This window comes from Sesamum indicum, linkage group LG15 (genome assembly GCF_000512975.1).
Source record: "Sesamum indicum cultivar Zhongzhi No. 13 linkage group LG15, S_indicum_v1.0, whole genome shotgun sequence".
In the NCBI taxonomy this organism is placed as follows: Eukaryota; Viridiplantae; Streptophyta; class Magnoliopsida; order Lamiales; family Pedaliaceae; genus Sesamum; species Sesamum indicum.
Genome location: NC_026159.1, coordinates 3,541,537 through 3,564,799, shown reverse-complemented (window position 1 = coordinate 3,564,799; position 23,263 = coordinate 3,541,537). Strand labels below are relative to the sequence as shown.

General features: G+C 35.4%; 4 protein-coding genes and 1 long non-coding RNA gene across 5 annotated transcripts in view; 2 read left to right on the top strand and 3 right to left on the bottom strand.

Annotated features, from left to right (window-relative positions):
• LOC105177732 (probable galacturonosyltransferase-like 1) lies at positions 2,188-4,277 on the top strand. The gene is made up of 2 exons (XM_011100974.2): positions 2,188-3,451; positions 3,893-4,277. The coding sequence occupies exon 1, from the start codon at positions 2,395-2,397 to the stop codon at positions 3,448-3,450; it is 1,056 nt and encodes a 351-aa protein (XP_011099276.1). The 5' UTR covers positions 2,188-2,394; the 3' UTR covers position 3,451; positions 3,893-4,277.
• LOC105177731 (probable vacuolar amino acid transporter YPQ1) lies at positions 7,598-10,609 on the bottom strand. Its single transcript, XM_011100973.2, has 12 exons — positions 10,182-10,609; positions 9,971-10,013; positions 9,809-9,835; positions 9,569-9,667; positions 9,344-9,453; positions 9,079-9,250; positions 8,606-8,707; positions 8,422-8,514; positions 8,325-8,345; positions 8,154-8,212; positions 7,989-8,079; positions 7,598-7,899 (listed from the first exon to the last, which is right to left on the bottom strand). The coding sequence occupies exons 1-12, from the start codon at positions 10,421-10,423 to the stop codon at positions 7,786-7,788; spliced, it is 1,173 nt and encodes a 390-aa protein (XP_011099275.1). The 5' UTR covers positions 10,424-10,609; the 3' UTR covers positions 7,598-7,785.
• Positions 15,139-16,237, bottom strand: LOC105177730. The gene is made up of 4 exons (XR_849071.2): positions 16,038-16,237; positions 15,859-15,951; positions 15,493-15,544; positions 15,139-15,408 (listed from the first exon to the last, which is right to left on the bottom strand). It is a non-coding gene; the product is annotated as an uncharacterized LOC105177730 (long non-coding RNA).
• LOC105177728 (DEAD-box ATP-dependent RNA helicase 10) lies at positions 16,688-21,500 on the bottom strand. The gene is made up of 11 exons (XM_011100972.2): positions 21,017-21,500; positions 20,860-20,922; positions 20,592-20,666; positions 20,033-20,152; positions 19,804-19,845; positions 19,647-19,721; positions 19,059-19,205; positions 18,832-18,969; positions 18,035-18,146; positions 17,869-17,957; positions 16,688-17,032 (listed from the first exon to the last, which is right to left on the bottom strand). The coding sequence occupies exons 1-11, from the start codon at positions 21,341-21,343 to the stop codon at positions 16,913-16,915; spliced, it is 1,308 nt and encodes a 435-aa protein (XP_011099274.1). The 5' UTR covers positions 21,344-21,500; the 3' UTR covers positions 16,688-16,912.
• LOC105177727 (lysM domain receptor-like kinase 4) overlaps positions 22,635-23,263 on the top strand; it is a gene marked incomplete in the record, with an annotated part of 2,379 nt that continues 1,750 nt past the window's right edge. The window contains 1 exon segment of the mRNA XM_011100971.2: positions 22,635-23,263. Within this exon segment, the coding sequence (XP_011099273.1) occupies positions 22,906-23,263 (358 nt within the window).

Sequence of the window (23,263 nt, the reverse complement as noted above, 5' to 3'; positions counted from 1 at the left end):
GACGTTGCCAACTACTTTTATGTATATAATAGCTACACCACCTGCCGACGTTTCTCCTTGTTCTTAACCTATCTGTGCTCTCGGGTTGCTTGCTTCTTGCTGTGCTAAAAGCAATTTGTTCTGCCTTTGTGGTCCAAACATCACAAAGGAGAAGAAAAGTAAAACATCAGTATCTCAAGATTATTGAGCTGTCAATTCATCGAAGCAGATCAAAATGAAAAATAAGCAATTTCGTTGCATCATATTTGCGACACAATACAAGTATTTGGATCAACTAATATCTTGTACACGTATCCTTACATCCAAGAACCGACTCTGAAATATGGCAAATGGACAACTGAAGTGAGCTACATCCAAGAACTGACTATGAAATATGATAAGGGGACAACGGAATTTGAGCTAGTTTACGTCTGCGCTTTGCCATGGATTGAGGGGTGATTTAATAATTTTTCTTGGAAGCATTTTTATGAATGACCATGTTATGATACGTGCGTTACTGTATATATGGACCCTTAATAATTGGGGGATCCTCCACCTTTTTAGCTAGCAAGACACAAGTTTGGGAGCTGAACATGTGAGATTGCACATGCAGAATTATTGGAAAAATAAATCAAATCGACCATACATTTATTGGCCTCAATTCCCTTGCATATGTATATATATTGATTAATACTATGATAAGTTAACTTCTTTCAAGTTTATGGCTCTACATATGTCGCGTTTCTAAAATTGAAGACAACTTATTAATCAAGACAATTGTACGAAGGTGCAAGTCCTTGATACAAAAACATTGTCTGAATTACAACACAGCAGCATAATTTAAATTTTTGTTAATGGAGAATGGATGTATCTTTCTTCAGATGGAAATATATAGCACATATATCTGCACGTTAATTACAACATCTTTCTTCAATTATAAGAAGCGTTTCTTGGCAATGAGTCGTGTAATGTCTATAACTGTCCAGACAGTGCAAACAAACCGTAAAAGTAGTTTATCTTACCTGGTAAATCTTCCTTAGATTCATCAAAGTACGTCTGATTTTTTTTTGTTTTTTAAAAAAACAAGTACAGGTGAGCGGAGCATCTTCTTTATGGAGTATGCCCATTAATTATTTTCTTCTTTCTTCTTCATCTTAGCAATGAATTAAAGTGTATGCTTTCTCACATGGCTAAAAAGAAAAACACGTCACTAATCACATCACTTTTCCATTTGGTTCTTGAGTTGCTGTCCATTTTCAAGAAAATTGATCGACCCTAATTTCAACAGGAAGTGGTGCATGTGTTGGCCCACGAGTTCCCCTTTGGTGGGTATGTGGCAATTTAGGTTTGGCAGTTACCCATATGCAATTAAAGTAGAAGAATTGTATATATATTTATGAGAGATATATATAAGGTGCAGTAGCGTAGATTGTGGATCAAATGGACAAGGAAAAAAGTGAAATTTGAAGGTTATTTAATTTCCCAGCAGTCAAGTAGGTCTCTCCGCATTTAATTTTCATACGGAATATCAGGAATAGTATTCCAGATGTGGAGAAATTTTATTCATGTTTGGATTTTGCAGAGGAGTGGGTGGCAATGCCATGATCATTTCAATTTCTGCTCAACCCTCTTTATTTTTCTTTGGAAATGCTGGATTTTTTTGGAGCTCAAGTCCAAGAAAATCCCCCAATTTCGCTTTTCAAGCCGTCTGGTGATTCTGAGAAAATCTTAATATAGTAAATTTTTTGAGATTACAGTTGTGTAATTAAGTCAAATCTAAGTACATCACAAGAGAGGTGTAGCTATATCTATTATACGAGTTCTATTGGATCTTGTGAAGGAAAAAATTCTTACAAAATCAAGTTTAATTCAACCAAACCAATCACATAACATGTGCAATATATTTTTCATGTAATTTGGCCAAACCCAATTCAAATTAAAATTTTTCGGAAATGGTAATTAGGTCAAGTTACATATACTGAAGTTACTTTGAAGTAAATAAAGAATCAATCTTTGTAAAAGGTAGAGAAGCTGAGACGTGGATGGCTCAACCAAAGACTGTTGAGCCATTGATAAAGACTATTTCTCAGGTCCGGATGCAAAAGGGTCCCGCCAAGAAGAACGTGCTGGCTGCGCTTCTGCCGCTAGATATAAACATTTAGGGGCCACGATTCACCCCTTTATAAGCTGGTGAAAAATAATGCTATTTGCTCCAAGAAATCCTCCTTTAAGACCTTTTGATTCACTCATATAATACATTCTAAGCTTTCATCTCTGGTTCCATAAATTGGAACTGTGTGTGTGTGTGTGTGAGAGAGAGAGAGAGAGGGGATATCTAGACGTCTATTTCTAGACACCTCTCTTTCTTGTTTTTTCTTATGAAAATTTGGTGCTGTTCTTGCCCGCATCCAAGCTATGCCATCAAGTTTTGCACTTTCAACAATCTTCATCACCATCATCATCTCCATTGCAGTAACAAATGCCACTCCCCTCCATTTCAGGGAAGCCCCAAAGTTCTATAACTCCGCCAACTGCCCTTCTATTACTTCTCCATCTTCCCCCGCCGACGGTACCACCAACTCAACCTTTTGCTTTAATAGCAATGCCATAAACGTGGCAATGACCCTCGACGCCGCCTACCTCCGCGGCTCAATGGCTGCCATTCTCTCCGTCCTCCAGCATTCCTCCTGCCCCGAGAACATAATCTTTCACTTTGTCGCTTCCTCCTCTGCCAACTCCTCCGACCTTCACCGCACCATTTCAACCTCATTCCCTTATCTTCAGTTCAAGATATATCCTTTCGACGACTCAGCCGCCGCAGGCCTCATCTCAACCTCCATCAGGGCAGCCCTCGACTGCCCGCTCAACTACGCGCGCAACTACCTCGCCGATCTCATCCCATCATGCATTCGAAAGATCGTTTACCTCGACTCAGACCTCGTACTCGTCGACGACATCGCGAAGCTCGCCGCAACCCCTCTGACCAACGACGCCGTATTAGCTGCGCCGGAATATTGCAACGCCAACTTCACCTCCTACTTCACGCCGACGTTCTGGTCGAACCCTTCTCTTTCCTTGACTTTCGCGGACAGGAAAGCTTGTTACTTCAACACGGGAGTTATGGTGATTGACCTTGAGAGATGGAGGGCTGGAGATTATACAACAAAGATTGTGGAATGGATGGAGCTTCAGAAGAGGATGAGGATTTACGAGCTGGGTTCTTTGCCGCCTTTCTTACTCGTCTTCGCCGGTAATATAGCTCCGGTGGATCACCGGTGGAATCAGCACGGCCTAGGGGGGGATAACTTCCGGGGGCTTTGCCGTGATTTGCACCCGGGTCCAGTGAGCCTATTACATTGGAGTGGAAAGGGTAAGCCGTGGGCCCGGCTCGACGCGAACCGGCCTTGCCCGCTGGATGCTTTGTGGGCACCTTATGATTTGTTAAGAACGCCATACATTCTTGACTCTTGAGGTATGAATTCCCTTCCTTTCTTGATTGTTTTGTGGTTGTTCTCAATTTTAAAAAATATCATTTATGAATCAGATATGTGGCGCCTTAATTTGGTCTCTACTATAATTTTAGCAACCGACATAAAATCATCTGAATCATACAAACTAATGTTGCAAAACTTATAGTCTTAAAATTGAGTAATTCCTAGGAGGTCCAATACTCCTCAGCCCTCCTAAAAAGTACCCTGAAATCATCAATGATATAAGTGTTTGATATGTTTGTTGCTCAACACCAAAAAAGTTAGGACATAACCTAACTTGCGAGGGTCAGATTGGCACTATTGCTGCCCTCCTTTTTGTCTATAGAAAAAACCCTAAGATCAAGTCCGAAATTACTCTTGTAGTTCAAACATTGAAAGACATTGATTAGGTATTATTTAATAGATTTTTCTTGATTTTTCAGGAGTTGAGCAAGATGGATGAACATGACACAAAGAGAGATCAGAGATCGTCTGAGAATTGTGATCCTACTCTTTTTCGTGTGAATTATAGATATATAGCAGTTGCATATAAATGTTTCAACTCAAACATGGTACGTAGAGGTGAGTAAGAATTGTTTGTACATTATATATATATATATATATATAGCTACAGACAAATTTTACAATCTTACTCCAGGCCATGTATATGTAGCTGAGAAACAGTTGAGATTACGTACTACATGCGATATACGAAGAACATATATCATATTCATACATAAACCTATCTTCTTACACCTCAGTAGTTTATCCGTCTAGACCTTGCACTCATTAATCATTAACCCCCTAACCTCGCAATTTAAGTTGAAGTGTTTGGGGCAAAAAGGGCTTTCAACTATGATGTTGCCTTTTGTAGATTAGAATCTATATATGGTAGACACTGTGTGAATTAATATTTTAGTGTTTTTGTACTTTAACTTTTAGGACAGTATTTTGGTTTTATATTTTTTTTAAATATCATAATTTCATACATTTTTGTCGGAGTTCACCCTTCTTACCGAAAAATACATGTGCCTTTTACGTGATATTTTAAAATTACGGCTTCTTTTCTTATTGGCACATTTCTGTCAATATTTTTGTTCTTTAATTTTTTAGAATAACGTTTTGGTCTTGCGTTTTTTCTTTCTTTTTTTAATTTTGTGATTTTAATCATTTTTTCCCTAGAATTCATCCTTCTTGTACATAGAGATGAACTTCTACATACAAAAAGATTGAAATTGGAAAAATTAAAAAGATGTAAAACTAAAATATTATCATAAAAAGTTAAATAACGAAAATATCAAATTACCTAAATTACGGGACAAAAAATACACACCCAAGGTAAAATCGTAATCATTGATTAAAATGCTTTTGAATTATCTGCTTTCTACTCTAAGCATCAAGTTTCTTTAATGTTTGATTAATAATATTGTATGGTGCAATATTTGTTTTGAATGTTTGACCTAATTGACACCTTTTTTCTTTAGTTATCAATCATGGCCAAAGTAGCCGCTTTTCATGCTCTCGCGCTAATTGTGTTAGAATTTAAGTGAAAAAAGCTAATTACTCCCGATTCGTTATCTTCTACTCCTACTTCTTTGGGACCTTTAGTTTACTATACAAATTGATCGTCGGTCACATTTTAGTGTCACTTATGGGTTGTCCTCACATCAATATGGCTTTGATATATATATATATCTTTTGAAAATTAAGAAAATATTATTAAATTAAATTTGGGAAAAAGTATTATTTTAGTTCGCTAAGTATGTCTAATTTTAATTTTAGTCCGATAACTATGTCCATTTTTGTTTAGGTCCAATATCTTACGAAATTGCTTACTTTTAGTCATCTGTCAAATTTTTGTATAATTTTACCCCTATGAGTGCATATGAACTAAAACTGTCTTTCAAAAGTTGTATAGGGGTAAAATTGTCCAAAAATCTACCAGAGGACTAAAAGTAAGCAATTTCGTAAGTTACTTGACCTAAACAAAAATGAACATAATTATCGAACCAAAATTAAAATTAGGCATATACTTAGAGGACTAAAATAATACTTTTCCCTTAAATTTATAATTTTAAAATAATTATGATATATATTATACACACATTGGTGCGATATATGCATTGTATAACACTAAAATGAGATATTTGTAAAAGGAAAAAAATCTTTCAGGAAGAGAGAAATTGTTTAAAGGAAAAAAAAATACTAAGCTTGTAAATTAAAAACTCATATTTTCACTGGAACATTGAAGAACGGAAAACCTAACGCATGATGGGATGTCTTAAGTATCCTACAAAGAAGACTTTTGTATGTGTTGTACTGAAATATCAGGGCAGGGTTTTTAAAATAAATCTGGTTAAATACAAGATACGATCTGATTCTATCAGCTGTGAAACTTACAAAATAAATTAGCGTCAGAGTCATATAGAAAAAATCTTAATTATAGCACTTATATTTATGTTATGAGGTCGTAAGATAAATATTATAAGTGAAGGTTGTAAGAATATTTTGGGTTACAAAAGTTGTACCTAAAGTATGTGGGGGGACTATTTATAGGTTTTTATTTTTTTCTAATTGTATGATTTAACATAATTCATAGGCACCAAATTGATTGGATTGTCACAATGAATCTGTATATATTGGGGTTTTGGATATCCAAGACCGGATCCTATAAAACTTGAATTAGTGAATGGATTTGGAATTTTTTTGAAAAATTATAATTATACTGGATGTAGGTCTTGATACGATTATCATAAGATGTACCCCACACGAATATATATCGTTAAAAAAATGAGAAATTTTATTTACGATATATGTTTTAAAGCTCTATCTCAATAAATTATGATAATTTATGGATAATCATATGACTCATGAGTTTATAGAAAGCAAAGTAAAAAAAATTTCAATCTTATATCAGTCCTTAAATTATAGAAACTATATATATAAAAGTAATTAGGAGTTATAGCATGCATGTTGAAGTATTAGAAGGCAGGAAAATCTTTATACAAATTAATCACATCAAATTAAGTTAACAGTGTGTAATGATTTAAATGTTTGTTGAAAATTCTTGTGTAAAAGGAATTAAATAATAGAAGTCAATAATTAAATAAATGAAAAAGGTAGAGTAGAAAAAGTGTCGGTGGGTTGGGGTGGGCAAATATGAGAAGAGATAACCCTTTGCCATGAGCACCAACCAGCACATGCCCTGGAACAATATTAGGCTGTATAAGTGTAAATGGATTCCATGGTTCACACGCAAACTCTCTCTCTCTCTCTCTCTCTCTCTCTCTCTCTCTCTTCTTGTCTCTCTCTCTCTTCTTGTTTCTTGTTTCTTGTCAAAATAATCTCATGTTCTATCAACGATGTGGGGCTTCCTAAAAATTGATGACCGATCGATTTAAGTAATTTCACACACACACTCTCTCTCTCTCTCTCTCTCTCTCTCTCTCTCTCTCTCTCTCTCTCTCTCTCTCTCTTCTTGTTTCTTGTTTCTTGTCAAAATAATCTCATGTTCTATCAACGATGTGGGGCTTCCTAAAAATTGATGACCGATCGATTTAAGTAATTAACAATTTATTTGTTTGACTTTTTGCACAAAGATGAAATAATTTGTAGGTGTTATTAAGACAATCTCTCCTTCTCTTAGTACATTGGGAATTAGGTGAAGAAATCAGTTCTCAGGGATCGATGGGGAGAGACAAAGAAACTCATTAATTAATAAGGTCAAAACCGAGAATCTAGTGTTAAAAACAGAGGGTCACTCTATCTGGGTAATGATGATCACGTTAAATCTTCTCTAACATAATTACACGCATTTCATGATTATTAATGCATCACCTTCCTCCTACTCCTACCTCCATACTTGTTATTTTCTCAGTTTCCCACCTTTGTGCTGTTTTGAACGCGTCTTTTTTTCACACAAAAATCTATACAAGAACAGTTATTTTCCTTCAAAAGTGAAAGAAAAACGATGAGGAAAGTGAATCCTCGTAATCGGACATATAACCTTGCAAGTACAAGAATTCCCTGAATCAGAAATGAGGCCTGGGCCTCAGGAGTGTTGTAGCAGAAATATGACATTCTCACAGGGAATTTCTAGCTTATTTGACATTAAAGTTGGCCTAGTCCAAGTTTGTTGGGCTATTTTCTACACCGAAACGGCCTAAATATTAAGGCCCATTTCATTCCAGGCAATATCCAATGCCAAAACTCATAATTCCCTCTTGTCCAACAAATTGTAACATTGTACAAAATTGCAGCTCGTACTGAAACAAACAAGAACTAAGAAAGAAAAGGAATGCATAGTCGAGTTACAGAATCCTGTATTCTTCTTTGTTTACGACAAATACGTAGTTTCATTTCTTTGCTTAATGTAGTCCGCATCATATTCTTGTCTGCTGCCGCGACTTCCCTTGTGAAAGTACCTGTAATACACATACTGCAATATTATCTGTCATTACCAGTTAAGGTTCTTTCTTGTACTTTTGTCCTTCCACTCCGTCTAAGATTGAATTATGTAAGAGTTAAGTCAAAGGATACGAATAAGTCCAGCAGTACACAGCCCATAGCATCGAGCAGCCATGGCATGTTGGCTTTAATTTTATCCCATGCAGTTGATCTTACAAGAATGCTGCATATGACAAGCTTTATCAGTATCATTTTTATCATTGATCGATTCTAAGCATTCTTAGATCGAAGATGTACCTGGCGACGTAAGTAGCATTGGCAGCAAGTGCAAAGATGAACATGAGAGGATTCAATCCCTGTACAAGTTAAGACAGACGGACAAAATCATCACGTTAATGCACACAAAGAAGAACTAATCTTCAATGAATTTCAGAGAAAACAATGATTTATATGACAATTGAGAAATACCTCTACATTTCCTCTTCTGATCTGGTCATTAGGAAACAAACACATCAGTCCAAGAAATGTTTAAGGATATCCATGTTTAGCAAGAATTAGCACTTACATTTAACCATATCTGAGGTAGTCTTCCACCCATGTATATAGCAGCCATCATCCACCCTAACCACTGGCCATACACACTTTCTGATCCATGTTCCTGACACGAAAACGAGTCACATAAATCTCAACCCAAATGGAGTTAATCAAAGTCTAATTTGTTTGTTCATTTGATTATTTCTCCATCTTACTTGCAGCAGTTTCCTTCCAGTCAATCCGACATATGCTTGCATCAAAGCTTTTGTTTCTCGAGGCATGTTGATCGATGTTGCCAAAAATGCTCCGTATCCTGCCTGAGGACCGTACTGTGTGAGTAATAACATAAGTTGGAATCCCGGAGTGATGTTATTCTTTACTAGTTTATTTTTATTAATTCGATATTAGAGTGATTTAGAGCAAAGTAAAGGGATGAAGATTCTTGTCACTTAAGCCTAATCTCTTTCAACTTGTGACTAATGCATTAAAATGTCATCAGGCATTATCTACTACATACAAGACTCGCACTTTTAATCCACCAAAGAAGTGGACCAACTATTCAACATTTGTATAGGGAGCACTATGAACAAGTGGCAACTAAAGTCCAAATTATTGTATTAACATTTTGAACTTATCCAGGTTTGGTTAATATTCATGCACCAAGCTACAAGATTTCAGGAACACTCACTGATCGGGGGATTGGTTTAGGTTTGCTAACACTTTGCCTGGATGGAGTTGGATTGTCCTCATCATCAGATGACGAGTTGTTGTCGATTCCAACGGCTGAAGGACCACTCTTTACGGGCCAAAGATAAGACTGAATAGGGGGAGTCGTGCTCCCAGCCATTGATCTTGCTGAGCTGCAGAATTTTTGTTATTAAATCTATGGTCAGGAAACAAGTAGTGACAACAATGGCAAACATAATAGAGTTGAGTGAGAGGTATTGACAGACGTGTAATAATAGGCTTCCCTCCTGGATGTTGCTCTTCGAGTGCCATTGGGTATGGGGATGGCAGAATCAATTGGTTGTGGTGTCTTCAGAGGTTTCTTCAGATCTTCAACCTTTAAAACATAACATCATTTCGCCATTTGTTAGCTGAATGTAAATGTCTGAATCTACTACAAGGGAACGGACCAAGTACAAATGTTCCTGTGCGATAAAAACTTAATTAAATACCTCTTGGTCTGATTCTTTCTCCTCGCCATTCCGCCATTTGCGGACGTAATCATAGTATATGCTCTGTAGAACTAGTACCACTGTGGTGGTCGTGTAGAGCTGCTCCATTGAAAAAGAAGCATACATAGACATAGGAAAAGGTGCCATTTCTCAGACATTATTCAGCATACTTATCAGATGATACCCGAATTCTATTTGTTTTCTGAAGATTCTAACAGCAAATTGAAAGAACGATCTTACCACTGCCGTGTAGAACTGAGTTGGCAACTGCATCAGCCAAAGCAGAAGAAAATAAATAAAACGAGAAACAGGAGAAAACCATTATCCATTACTAGATAATTCTATGACACCGAAACTTCTGCAGTAACATTAATCCAAAACAGGGCAAGAATCAGAACTCACCGTCGCAGGTTCAAGAAGACAGCCCACTAAGTTGAATATGTCACTGCAAAATTTACAACCAAAAAGGAAACATCATATAACAGCCCAAAATCAAAATAGAAAAGACAAGTTCAGAAAACGGACATACACAAATATAACATATGAAACACCAAACTCAAAATCAGTCGCCCATTCGAAAAAAGAAGAGATTTTTAAAGAAAAGAAAACGAACCCGGCAATCCAAGTGAGAAGGAACAAAAGGGAAATGCCATGGCCGGACTTTGTTCTGAAGTTGGTAATGATTTGTGGGATTTCAGCAACTCCCCAACACACAAGACTTACCAACCCAAAACCGAAAGACAATTCATCCTTCACATTGCAAAGACAGTCTTTGAAGTACTTGTCCGCCCAACCGATGCATGGCTTTTGCTCCTTTACGCAATAAGACAGCGAATTCTGCAGAACAGGCTTCATCGATGATTTGTGTGTATATGTTAGGTGGTGTGTGTGGAAAAGTGAAAATTTAAACAGCAGGTTTCGAGGGAGGAGAGGATTTGTTCATTTGGAGGTGTAACAGAGGGCAAGCCAAGAGGACCACTGAGTCAGAAGGACAAACTTTTATACTTGCTGGATTTTCCTTTTTTTTCCTCTGTGTGCGATAAATATTACAAATATTTACTTGTCTTTAACAGAATATTTTATAACAAATATATGTAACAGGTACAGGTTTTGATTCAGAACAAATCCCATTCGAATTATTGTGCGTTATTTTCAAAGAAGAGCTATACATCTCTGGACGACAAACCCCCCCTCACGTTAGCATGTGTCCAGATTCTTGAATGTTTTGTCTTATGCCTCCTCACGCCCTCCTATGTTCTACAGCCCACCATTTCTTTATTACTTACCATTTTCGATCTCACAATAAAAGACATGGTATATTCATTTCCCTTTCTGGAAATTTACATGAGATTTTTCCTCCTGTCGACCCCACAAAATTTAAACTATTAAAGTGATACACCATTAGCAACTCCGAAGCTAGAAATTCATTTGGTTGGATCCAGAGTGCACCACGATAAGCATGTAAGATGACATAATTGGTATGAAAGGGCAAGATTAAGAAATAATTTATGTACAAAACTTGAAGAGAGGCCTTGCGGAAAACAGCAGCGGCAGAAAATGGAAAGTCGGGAACAGTCCAAAAGACTGATGGGCAATAAAGGCTCCAGAAAAAAGGCTGTAAAGGCGAAGCAAAAATTGCATGCCATATTAAAATACTACTACTACTCTACTGCTGAATTGAAATATAGATATATAATAGTTGACAAGTGGAAGACAAAGGAGCGAGCGGAAGAAAGGTGGCGAAAAAAGCGACGACGGCGCGCTGCGTACAGGTAGGGACGCGTGTCCGAATGAATGCCACAGCTTCATCATACCTATCGTCGGACTCCATCTTCATCATCATCATCATGCTTATCTTCTTCTTCAGGAATTTATAGCATTATCTTCAAACCCCCTTCTTTCTCTTTTGTCCACTCAGAACATTATGTGGGTTTCTGTTTGCACGCCAATTAGTTTGGGGCTACGACTCACTATTCTTTCCATCATTATTCATCACCAGTCACCATGCAACCTTGTCTTCAACTAAACAGTTTGTCCCTAGACAGGCTCCTCCCTCCACCCATCCTATTTGCTTTATAATTTTATGACAAATTTAATGTAGTTATTGTTAGGTCACTGTTATTTTGGGTGATAGGATATACTAATTGTGATTGAAATTGTGATAATGCTATAATTGATTGTATTGTTGAAAATTGGATTATCAAAGTACTACTCTCTATGCAACATACTGAAATTGATTCCACCAAAAATCCAAACCTCCGCCGCCGCAGAAGAAGAGATTTTTCTTTTTTGTTCTATAAACTATTGAACAGCAAAGTAGAGCATAGCAAATCCAAGGAAAATTTTTTATCTAGTTTTTGTCAAAACAACCACATTCACCAGCTCGGTTGTCATTGGCGTCTCGAGTTTCTGAGATTGTGTTTCTTTCTTCAAGAAATCTCCTTCATCAATATGGGTTTATTTCTTATTTTATGTACAACTGGACAATCAAATCATTGAAGCCCAAAATTCGAATTCAATTTTTAATTAAATTAAAGTTTGATGGGCACATTAATATTCTACCTCAAATATGAATTTCAATTGTTATTATTTTCGAGTCCTCTGAAATTCTTATTTATACCTGATTTCTTTCCATTAGAAATTGAACATAAAATGCAGATGTCAACAAAGAAAAACTATAGAAACATTTAATTTTACTACTCATTTAATATTCTCGTGTATATGTTTGTTAATATAAGGGGATAAAAATAATGCTCTTTTGTAGTGCTCTTTTAATTAAATTATTTTTAGTTGAAATTATTAGATCATTTCTTTTAATTATGCACTTATTTATTTCCCTGAAAAATGATTAAAAAACAAAATAGTTATTAATCTCATATGAACTCAATTGTACACTTCTAGTCTTTGTTCTGGTTTTTTTTTTCCCCCCATTACATGTAAAACATTATTTATACAAAATAATATCAATGTTTGGTATACCAATTTAACACTTTAATGAGTTCCTGAGTAAAGCTATTTTTGTCTGCGTGAAAAAAGGTTAAGAAATATAAATGTTTGATGTTTGGTACTTTTTAAATCAGGCCCAATCTCCGATACAATTGTATATGATTAGAAATTTTGGTTGATACACAAACACACACACACACACAAGGGCATCATTATCGTTGACTTTAAACTAATTAACTAATTAATTGTCCTACAAATTGCTAATTAAATAATTAATTGAAGTGTTTTGTTTAACTCAAACATAAACTAATATTAAATTAGTCCCCATCTCCGACACAACCTACAATTATGATTAGAACTAGCGTGTCATTTCAGAAAATTTTTATGTAATTTTTTTCATTTCGAAAAATATATTTTTATGTAATTTTTGAAAATAATAATTTCTAAAAAGTAATTTCAAAAGTATGAATTGAAAAAATAATATTAGGAATGTAAATAAAGTAAAGTTCTCTTCGCATTAAATAAAAATAATTAGAATGCAATGTAAGATTTTAATTAAATTATAAACTAAAATCGATATATAATGTGCACTAAAAATATATGTGTGGGGTATTGGAATTTATATATATATTAGAATAAATATTCTCAACATTAGAAAATATAATAAATTATTGGGGATGTAATTTAAATATGTCAAATGCATTAAAAATTATAACATATATCATTAATGCATATTTACCAAATAGAGAATTTTTATAACTATTTTTTTTTTAAAATTTTAAAAAATTAGGATTGAGTCAAAATTGCTCAATTTTGGTCTAAACACTTCCTTCAAATATATATATATATATATATATATATAAAGAAAAGAAAAGATCAATAATAACTTCAAATAATTAAGCAGAAACACACACACACAACGATTTGGTATTCTTATTTTTTCATTTTAATACACAATTATTTTTTTTAAAAAAAAAAGAAAAGAAAAGGTTGGAGGTGATTAATTATAGAATTGTACAAGAAATGTGATGTAGAAGGAAGCCTACTCGGTTTGACCCTAGACGACATAACATTCCGCGTAATTACCAATTTAATAAGGCTTGATTTGCCTAACTCAGCCCCTAATTATGTAATTATTAAATAAATAAAAAAATAAAAATTGAACCGTTAAGTCCAATCTTCCACGCAAATGTATCGATCTGCATGTCATCCACCTCTGTGTTCTTCATGTTAATGTGTGTCTTATGTTCTATATACTCTCTCTCTCTCTCTCTCTCTCTCTCTCTCTCTCTCTCTCTCTCTCTCCTAATTACATATGGTAGCTAGAGACATAAACACACACATACACACACGAGGTGTTGGTCTCTACATTCTTAATTATTCTAATACAGGATTAATTTCCCAACATAGGACATCGAAATTTCATGTTATGGACAAGGCACAACGACACACATACTCTGTACCAATTTCAAAAGACATGCAACTACATACATACACACACAAACAAATTAAATCCAAAATTTTTATCTAGGAAATGAGCATTGATCTTCGACGTGAAAATCATCAGCAAACAACTCCTTTCTTCCATGAAATCACGTAGAATTAGCAGCAACATTACACGAAAACAAGAAGGGTTTATTCAGAAAGTCCTGACTCTCAAAGTTTATAAATACCATACCACATCTCTCTCTCAAATGATCATACACACACAGAAAGAGAGACACAGAAAAACACAAATATATAGAAAGCTAGACGAAAGATTGAGATAGTGAAGATGAATGGAGGGAGCAGCAGCGGCAACAGCAATGGTAAGAAGGGAAGTGTTATTCCTAAAGAAAGAGAGCATGTTTCTACAATGGTGGGCAAGAAGATTACTGAGGTTGGAGAGAAAGCTGTCAAGTCTGCTGTTAATGCTGTCAAGAACCACAACAACAAGGGTAAAGTCAGTCCCTCATCATAAATACATAAGTGTATGCCTGTTATAATAATTGAAGTACCTTGTGAGTAAGTTGTAGGTGCGTACCATGTAGCAGATTACTGGGGTTGTAATGTGGGTAGTTTGTTCTGTTTGCAAGATATGTATATGCTGGGGTTAAACCTTGTGAGTTGTGGGTGTGTACCGCGTACCAGATTACTGGGGTTGTAATGTGGGTATTTTGTTTTGTTTGCAAGATACGTATGTGCTAGGGATTTTATCTTACCTACGACATGTAAGTTTATTGTATTTTCCAATAAATCTTTTCTTCTTTGTCAGTAATAACTATTAATCTATTGGACTTCTGTCATTCAACAGAAGCTAAATGGATATAATTGGGCATCAACGGTGAGTTTCTTTCCCCCCTCTTAAGAACAATTGCAGACAAGGCAGCGAAATTCTTCGAAACATTGGAGTATATCCAATTCAGCTTGTGCAACCAAGATTCTCAAATGATACTGTATTTTGACTCTCCTTGATCTGCTACCGTTTCAACAGCCAAAACTCGTAAAACAACTATAAAAAACCCGAATATGAGAAAAAGATTTTTTTTTTGCTCAACACTAATGAATTTCGCTCTATAGGAATTATGCAAAAAATGGAGCTTGGAGATTAGAGAAAAAAAATGACAAATAAAGACCAAAAAAGAAGGATAATTATAACAAAGAGGGAAACAAAAAGACTCCATACTCTCAAATTTCTACACTTTCTGTAGCCTGAGTATAATAATCAATTCAATCTCTAATTTCACCATTTCCTTCATTTTAACTGATATCGCAATAGGCTTGAGGCTCTTCGCCATCTTCAACATTTTCAACTTCCATAGAGTCTTCAGATCCCTCATCATCACTTTCATCCTCATCCTCGTATGTAACGGGTGTTTGCGGTGTATTCTCTCCTCCACTCCATCATCAATAGTCTGCACAAAATATTGATGTCCTGCTTCAATCTTCTATATCTATATATTACAAAAATATTAACAATTTCAGTATTGTGTACCCACCTCTGCACAAAGCAACTCCAAGCAACTGGATAGTTAGAGGGCATTCTATGAGCTGCACAGATGTTAAAAGATTGTTATTCTATCATTCACTGACAAATGTTGGGTTACATTCAATACAAAATTACACTGTATCATTTTCTGTTGTTGGCTATCCAAAAATATTTGTATTCTGATATCAAACACAAACAATCCTTAACCTACATTTCATTATGATAATAAAATTCCTGTCTGTATCCACCGAATTTTGTTTGAACAACTATTTATTAACAAATAATTAATATTCTCAACTTTAAAGTTTGGCAAAAAATTGATGAAGACTCATCACACTAATATCTGATTTCTTGCGTTGGTGCTATCTAGCTTTACATTGGTTCTTGGCATTAGCTAAATTCTTCTTGGCGTCTGCTTCGATCTCTCTGGTTTTCCTTTTCGAAGACTTATTCTTCTTTCCCATAATTTCTGCATTCAATCACATCGACGAAATTAGAGGTGGAAATCTACAAAACCTCCACAAAATTGAAGCCAGGAAAGGTAAAAAGACGAACCGTTGGCCAGGGGCAGATACGGCGGCGGAGAAGAGTTAGTTCCGAAGGAACGGCGTCGTCGTTTTCTCAAAACCGTGCTCTCTGTCAGCTTGTATAGTAAGTAAGAAAGCCACCATGGTTAAGGACGAGAGTCAAACCTAACTACCAGTGTGTGTAATTTTTTTTTCCTTTTTTTTGGATATAAAATTTAAAAATATTCCTTAAATCTTTTTATTAATTAATTTGTTTAATTATTATAAGTAAATATAAAAATTAAAATAAAACAAAAGATATAAGATATGAAAAATGTTAAAATGTTCTATAGAAAAAGTGAAGGGCAACAAAACGATTTTAAATAAGAGGCCAAAAAAAACAAAGTCCAAATTGCACTTACATCTCCTTCAAAAATTCTTATTTACAATCACTGAGAATTATTTAGGGGACTATTTATATAAAACAGTTACTAATTATCCAAAACCTAAATCAATTACTTTTAAGTTTTATCCCATCAGAGACAATAACATACCAAAACGGTACGCATATTATGTCACAAATTAATATTACATCAATACATATGGACCATATGTAGAGAATATATTAACTTAAATATATGAATAATTTTAATTTTATGCACAATTTTCTAGGTTAAATGCAGCATAATGGAAGCAGAATTTCCAAAAGAAGATCAAGATTAAACTCCCGTACTCTAACACTCAACAAAAGGGAGACGGTTTCTTTTGTAAAAAAGACAGAAGCATACAGGGGCAAGATGGAATCTACCACAAGGCTATAGAATATAAGACGGTTGAATTTCCCGGAACAAAGGAACATTACAATAAAAACTACACTGCAAAATTTAACGTGTCGTAAATATGAATTAGTGGATGATTCTCCCCTCATCTTCTTTTCACCTTCGATGATTTCCCTTTATTCAGGTGCAGATATTTGCTGATATCTTCTTCACCGTCGTCATCACCCCCCCTTCTCCTCTTCTTTCCTCCAGTTTCCTTAATTTTCTGCATAATAACACCAGCAATGAAACCAAATTACTGATACATATTCACCTGGAACACCACAGAGAGAAATGAAAGAACAACAGTTCGAATAGACGGGATCATCAACCTTAAAAGTAACAGATCTGTAATGTCACTGCAGTCAAATACGCGGAGACTGGCATTTAAACATATCATATAGTGACAGATTGATCTCAATTTGAAGAATAAGAATGGTGATACTTTGATAGATAGATTGACTTGAATAATAAGATACAATCTTAATTCTTTTGTAGAAATTCAACCATATGTATCTGTGCTATGTCATCTGCCGAACAGATCAATGATCCTCTCTCAAGCTCAAAGTTTTGACACGCCCAGGGCAAAACTCAGAGAAAGCTAGAAGAGCCCATTTATAATTCAACTAGACTCGGGTTTGCAGTTGATTCGATGTAGAGAAAAAACAACAGAAAATATATCGTTGTCAAGTGACCTATAAAATCTGGAAACCCATTTAATGGGAATCAGCAGAAAAGGATGAGAAGCCAAGAATGTGTTCTTAATATAATTTTGTAATCATTCCTAGCGTGGGCCTTTTGAAAAATTCCATAATCACACGACAGTTCATCATACAATTAAAATGTCATACATGATCCGTGAAAGAGAAAAATTACTGTTTTGTCCCTATAACCTGGTAGCCAGTCAGGGCGCATGTGTCATAAACATAGAATTGAACTGTATGCGTTAGATTGGACAAAAACCCAAGTCCAATCCATGAGTTGTTTCAGGTCTAATATATCACCAGTTGCAAGAATAAAAATGAAAGATCAGAACAAAGCTAAGCATTAAGCAATACATACCATTTGAGATATTCTTTTGGCTTCAGTCACACGTTCCAATAGTAACAAAACCTCTTCCTCCTCTGCAGGGTACTCAGGCAACTTTTTACCTGATAGAAACAATACGTCAGACTAGAGATTTTCACTTTGGTCGCTTTCCACCACAACTAGGGCATGTGCTTCTTACCTATAAGCTTCTCTATTTGTAAGTACCACTCCAACTCATACTGATTCACAATCGAAATTGCAACTCCAGACCGTCCAGCCCGAGCAGTTCTTCCTACCCGATGTATATAATCCTGCAGGTATTTCACAAAAGAATGGGTTATCACACTAGATATGTGATAGCCAGCATCAAGTAACTTTTCTTTTCACTTAATAGCCCAATCATATCTTTACCATGACATCAAATGACTTACTGAAAGTGAAACGAACGAGAACCAAAGAAAATGAGGACACATGATATATCAAGATCTAAAGAAAAGCCAAAGATAGGAACAAAGAACAGCTGTTCTAAGCACAGCCAAATATCACGAAAAAGAGTACACAGACATCACACTCTTGACAGACCCAACTGAGTTTCAGAACCTCAAAAGAGACAAGAAAATAACTATTTGATCATTCTATGAGGTGTGAATGATGCTGGAGTTTTTGCTCATTTAGCTACATCATATCCGCAGATTGGTTACAGACATTCACTTGATTCATTATCTAATTGTAGTCTCCCCAGCTTAGGACTCCTTGCCCTATAGTAATAATTTATTTATATCCCTAAATTGCTCACACATGTACAGGTGTAATACTACCCAAAAGCAGAGATCAATGCTCTAACCACCTAAAGGACGACCGATGACATGTATGAAATGCACACTATAAGAATCAGAAGGTGATTGAAGAAATAGAAGAAGAGAGAGATTCAGACTTGCAAATAATGGCTGTTAAAGAGAGACGAGAGCTCAGAATGAGAGACAAGCTCGGATTAACCTTTGAGTTGGTGGGAATATCATAATTAATAACCATATCTACTGATGGAATATCAAGCCCTCTACTGGCAACGTCAGTGCAGATAAGAATGTTGCACTCTCCAGCCTTGAATTTATTCAATGCTCCAAGCCGTTTCGACTGCAGAAGAATGATGAGATCATTTTGGAAATTAGATGTATAATTAGAAGTGTGTCACAAGTATTCCAGACATTCATCTTAAATGTTACCTGGGTCATATGACCATTAATTGGAATGGCTCTAAAACCAAGGTTCCGGAGAATGTAAGCCAAAAGGGTAGTTGCATCACATGTTCGAGTGAAAACCATAGATGTACTTCCTGACATCTCAGTCAAAATATACACAAGATAACACTCCTGGAGCAAAGAAAGAAAGGTAAAAAAAGAATCAAAATGGAAGAACCATAACATAAAAAATTTAGCAAGGTACAAATTGACAACTCTGTATTCATCTAGTACAACTGTAACAACCCCCATTTCTTTCACGAAAAAAGTAGATATAGTCTTCCTCTTACACCTTCCTCAGGACTAACCATTCCTTTGTACAAGTAAGCACATTTTAAGTTGTTCAATTTACAAATCAGCATAGGATGTAGCATACACTACTGCTTTCCTACTTCGTTTCCTTCTCTCAGCCACTTAAAGCTAAAACTCAGTTCGGACACATAACTGCCATAACTAACAAATCTAATACACTTATCAGACTCTTTTTCAGATGCTAAGGCATATGATAGAGACAGATTTGCAGTCTGTACATCATTCCAAAGAATACCACAGAGGTACTTTTAATGTACAGACCTTGTACTTTGCAGGAACAAAGCGATACTGTTGCTTCAGCGTATCAACAGTGGAATATTTGGAAGCAGCTTCAATCTGTCGGCAAATAAGGGAAGGTAAGAAAAAAGTAACAGAGATACATAAAAGAAATACAAGGAAAAGACTGGAACCGCAATACCTTCACAGGATTTTTCAGACAAGCTCTTTGCAGCTTTTTCACCTGTAACGTTGATAGTGCCACCCATTTATAGAAACAAATAGATATACAAAATATTTTGTGGAATGAGCAATCATGCAACTGCAAACAGAGGGGTCAAGAACAAAACACTTGCCTATAGCTTCTGAATGTTGCTACAATCATATAGTAATGCATAATATTTACCATAGACAACTACTTCTTCACATACCTTTTTAGTCATGGTTGCAGAAAATAAATATGTTCTCCTGTCGCGAGGAATAACATTCAATAGTTCATCAATTGCTTTCTCAAAATCCTCGTTGAGCAACCTGTCTGCTTCATCTAGCACCTGCAAAAATAGTCATATATGGGGGCTAAATCACTATCTTTCCGTTTAATGGATGATAACTTAAGCATCAACTTCATCAGAGCAATCCTCCTCCATTCACAACAAATCAAGATCAACAATCACCAATCAAAACGTACCAAAGAATACAGCACTAACATGTAAGCCTGGTGTTTCTTTGATATAGTTGTCATTACCTTTTCAGATATCATAACAGAATCCAGATAGGTCCGTGAGACTCCTTAACATTTTAGACTTAAATATGCAACATAAAAGATTCATAAAATATTGGTAATACGACTATATTGACAGTCTGTGTATATCATATCATTCAGTCGGCAGATTTCTACCATATAGTGAAGCTGAAAGACAGGAGTAGATGCACGGATGAACAGGAGAACGAGTGATTTCAAGTTACAATCAGCACAAAATAAACTCTTACCAAGTATTTCAACGTACGTAAAGAGAACCCTTTGGTATTAGAAAGATGATCGATAAGACGACCAGGTGTAGCCACCTAAAAGATGCAGGACAAAATAATTATTCCAAATGGTCAAAGCAAAGTGGCTTAGAAAATCCTAAAATTATCAGAAAATCCATCCTCTATACTTCTTTTTTCCCCTAGCAGATAAGAAATTTTCAAATTACTATTCTGCTTTCTTAAAACGATACATAACGAAACTCAATAATGCAGTAAAACACAAACTCACAACAATGTGCGGCCGCTTTCCTAGGGCAATACTCTGCTGCACTTGGTCCACCCCTCCCACAAGCTGCAATAAGAACATTCCCATCAACTCAATTTAATCAACAAAACACTAAATACACTAGCAACAACTAAAAGAGAGATTTTCGTATATTATTTACCACTGCGCACTTGACACCAATGCCGGACCCCAAGGCTTCGAACTGCTCGGCAATTTGAATGGCGAGTTCACGGGTGGGCGACAGCACGCAGGCGAAAAACGCCTGCGGAGTTTCGAGGAGCGATTGCAGAATCGGAATTGCAAAGGCGCCGGTTTTGCCCGACCCTGTTTGGGCGAGTCCGATTATATCTTTCCCCTCCAGAGCCATAGGTATGGCTTCCACCTGTATTTTTGTAGGATTTTTCCAGCCGAGATTGTCGCAAGCCTCTGCCAATTGTTCGTTTACTCCCAAGTCTCTGAATGACTTCTCTTCTGTCTCTTGTGCCATGGCAACGGACGATTGATTGGAAACGAAATTAAGGACAAGATTCAGAGTGCGCGGCTGACTGATCGCAGTCGATGGAGAGAATGGGGTTAGGGTTTTAGGGCGGGAGTTTACTTTTTTATGTGAGAAAGAATTGGTAACAGTGGCAACTTCTGCAACTTTCATATATACATATTTTGAAATTACCTTAGTAGATCAAATTAATTTTCTATAATTATACAAGTGTTTTTATTTTATATAATTAATTTTGATTTTTTTTTTCTGCCCCCTATAAAATTAGGCTGCTAGGTCTAATAACTAAATCTACCTCCCCCATTTCATGAACTAAATATGGACTTAGGTTTACTTATCCTTATCAAAACGTTATAAACCACTATTTTCCGTTAATATACAGTAATTTTAGCAAGAAATATGTGAATCCATAGTTCTTGTAAATTTATAAACCACTATTTTCCGTTAATATACAGTAATTTTAGCAAGAAATATGTTAATTCATAGTTCTTGTAATTTTAGAAGGCAAATCTATTATTTTGTCAGCAAGTGAATGGCTCCAGAATCAAGTAATCAATGAATTGCAGGATCACCAAAGGTAATCCATGTATATTTGTACTACATATTCTTCATTTTTTCAGTCTGTACATTTTTTAATATTTTTTTTTTTTTACTTATCTAATTTTCCACTCACCCATTGTTTTTTATTATGTTTTTTTTTATAAAAAAATTCACGCATTTTTTGTCATTATTTTTTTATGAATTTAATATCAATTTATTATTTTATATATATTTTATTTAAAAATTTGTACGCACATAAAGTGTGCCACAAATTACTAATTATATATATATATATAAAAAAAGCACCCTTTTAGCATCTAATTTATTCTTAGGAATAATTACACTCACTCTCCTAAGATTTAGTGTAATTCCACATAAACTTATTGTGGTTTAAAAAATTACATCTAGCGTTCCTGAGGTTTGCTTCCATCTTTAGTCTAGTCATAATTTTATTAAATTTACTGATATTAACAAAAATTGAAAAAAAAAATCAATTTTCATTCAAATTTTTTGTTAATATCAACAAACTTGATAAATTTTAATTAAAATATGAAATTATTTATTAGATAAAAATAAATTTAAAAATATTTAATATAATTCTTTAAATAATAAAGAATTTATATACAATAACATCAAATGTTTAGGACAGTGGTCTGTCGGCCGCACATAATTTTCTTTGTTGTCGTAATAAGTGAGAAAGACATTACTAAATAGAACAAAAATGAAATAGTATCTCATTCTTGACCCCGGATATAAGTGTTGACAAAAACACTTTTGATAATTGAGTCATTCAACTCTGCAACTATCTTTATACTTAGTCGTCCATAGGCTCACCAACCTATTATTTATCTCCGTCGACTTCCAGCTACATTCGGGGAAGCTTCCTTTCACATACACCAACAAGAAAATGTCTTCCAACTCTTACATTCATTCCCCCCTGATTTTCCTCAAAACCCATCATCGATTCCTCAAACAACTCTCAGCTCTGATGGTTTTCTCAACCTGATCTAACAATGAGTTTTTCCAGGTTCATTATTTTTGGGATTTCCTTCTTTCTCATCTCCTGTTTTCCTGTGATTGTTGCGCAGCAGCCTTATATTGGGAGGGCCACAACAGTATGCGACAGCAGAGATAATTCAACTTCTGTTCTGGGCTACACCTGCAATGGCTTAAGACGGAGTTGCCAAGCTTATCTAACTTTCCGGGCTCAACCGCCCTACGACTCTGTCGCCACCATATCCACTCTCTTGGCTGCAAATTCATCACAATTGGCCCAACTCAATTCAGTTCCTGAAAATGCTCTGTTCGATACCAACCGGATGGTTCTTGTTCCTGTAACCTGCTCTTGCTCAGGTGAGCACTATCAGGTTA

Bases quoted from the DNA above. Each gene is read 5' to 3' on its own strand.
- LOC105177731 (XM_011100973.2), bottom strand. From the start codon at position 10,423: ATGAAGCCTGTTCTGCAGAATTCGCTGTCTTATTGCGTAAAGGAGCAA. The intron at 9,251-9,343 runs GTCTGTCAATAC...AAAATTCTGCAG, and splicing joins AGGGAAGCCTATTATTACAC to CTCAGCAAGATCAATGGCTG. The intron at 8,080-8,153 runs GTACATCTTCGA...TGTCATATGCAG, and splicing joins AATGCTACTTACGTCGCCAG to CATTCTTGTAAGATCAACTG.
- LOC105177732 (XM_011100974.2), top strand. From the start codon at position 2,395: ATGCCATCAAGTTTTGCACTTTCAACAATCTTCATCACCATCATCATC.
- LOC105177728 (XM_011100972.2), bottom strand. From the start codon at position 21,343: ATGGCACAAGAGACAGAAGAGAAGTCATTCAGAGACTTGGGAGTAAAC. The intron at 20,153-20,591 runs GTAAGAGTTTAT...CTATTTTTGCAG, and splicing joins TACGTACGTTGAAATACTTG to GTGCTAGATGAAGCAGACAG. The intron at 17,958-18,034 runs GTAAGAAGCACA...TGTTTCTATCAG, and splicing joins ACAAATAGAGAAGCTTATAG to GTAAAAAGTTGCCTGAGTAC.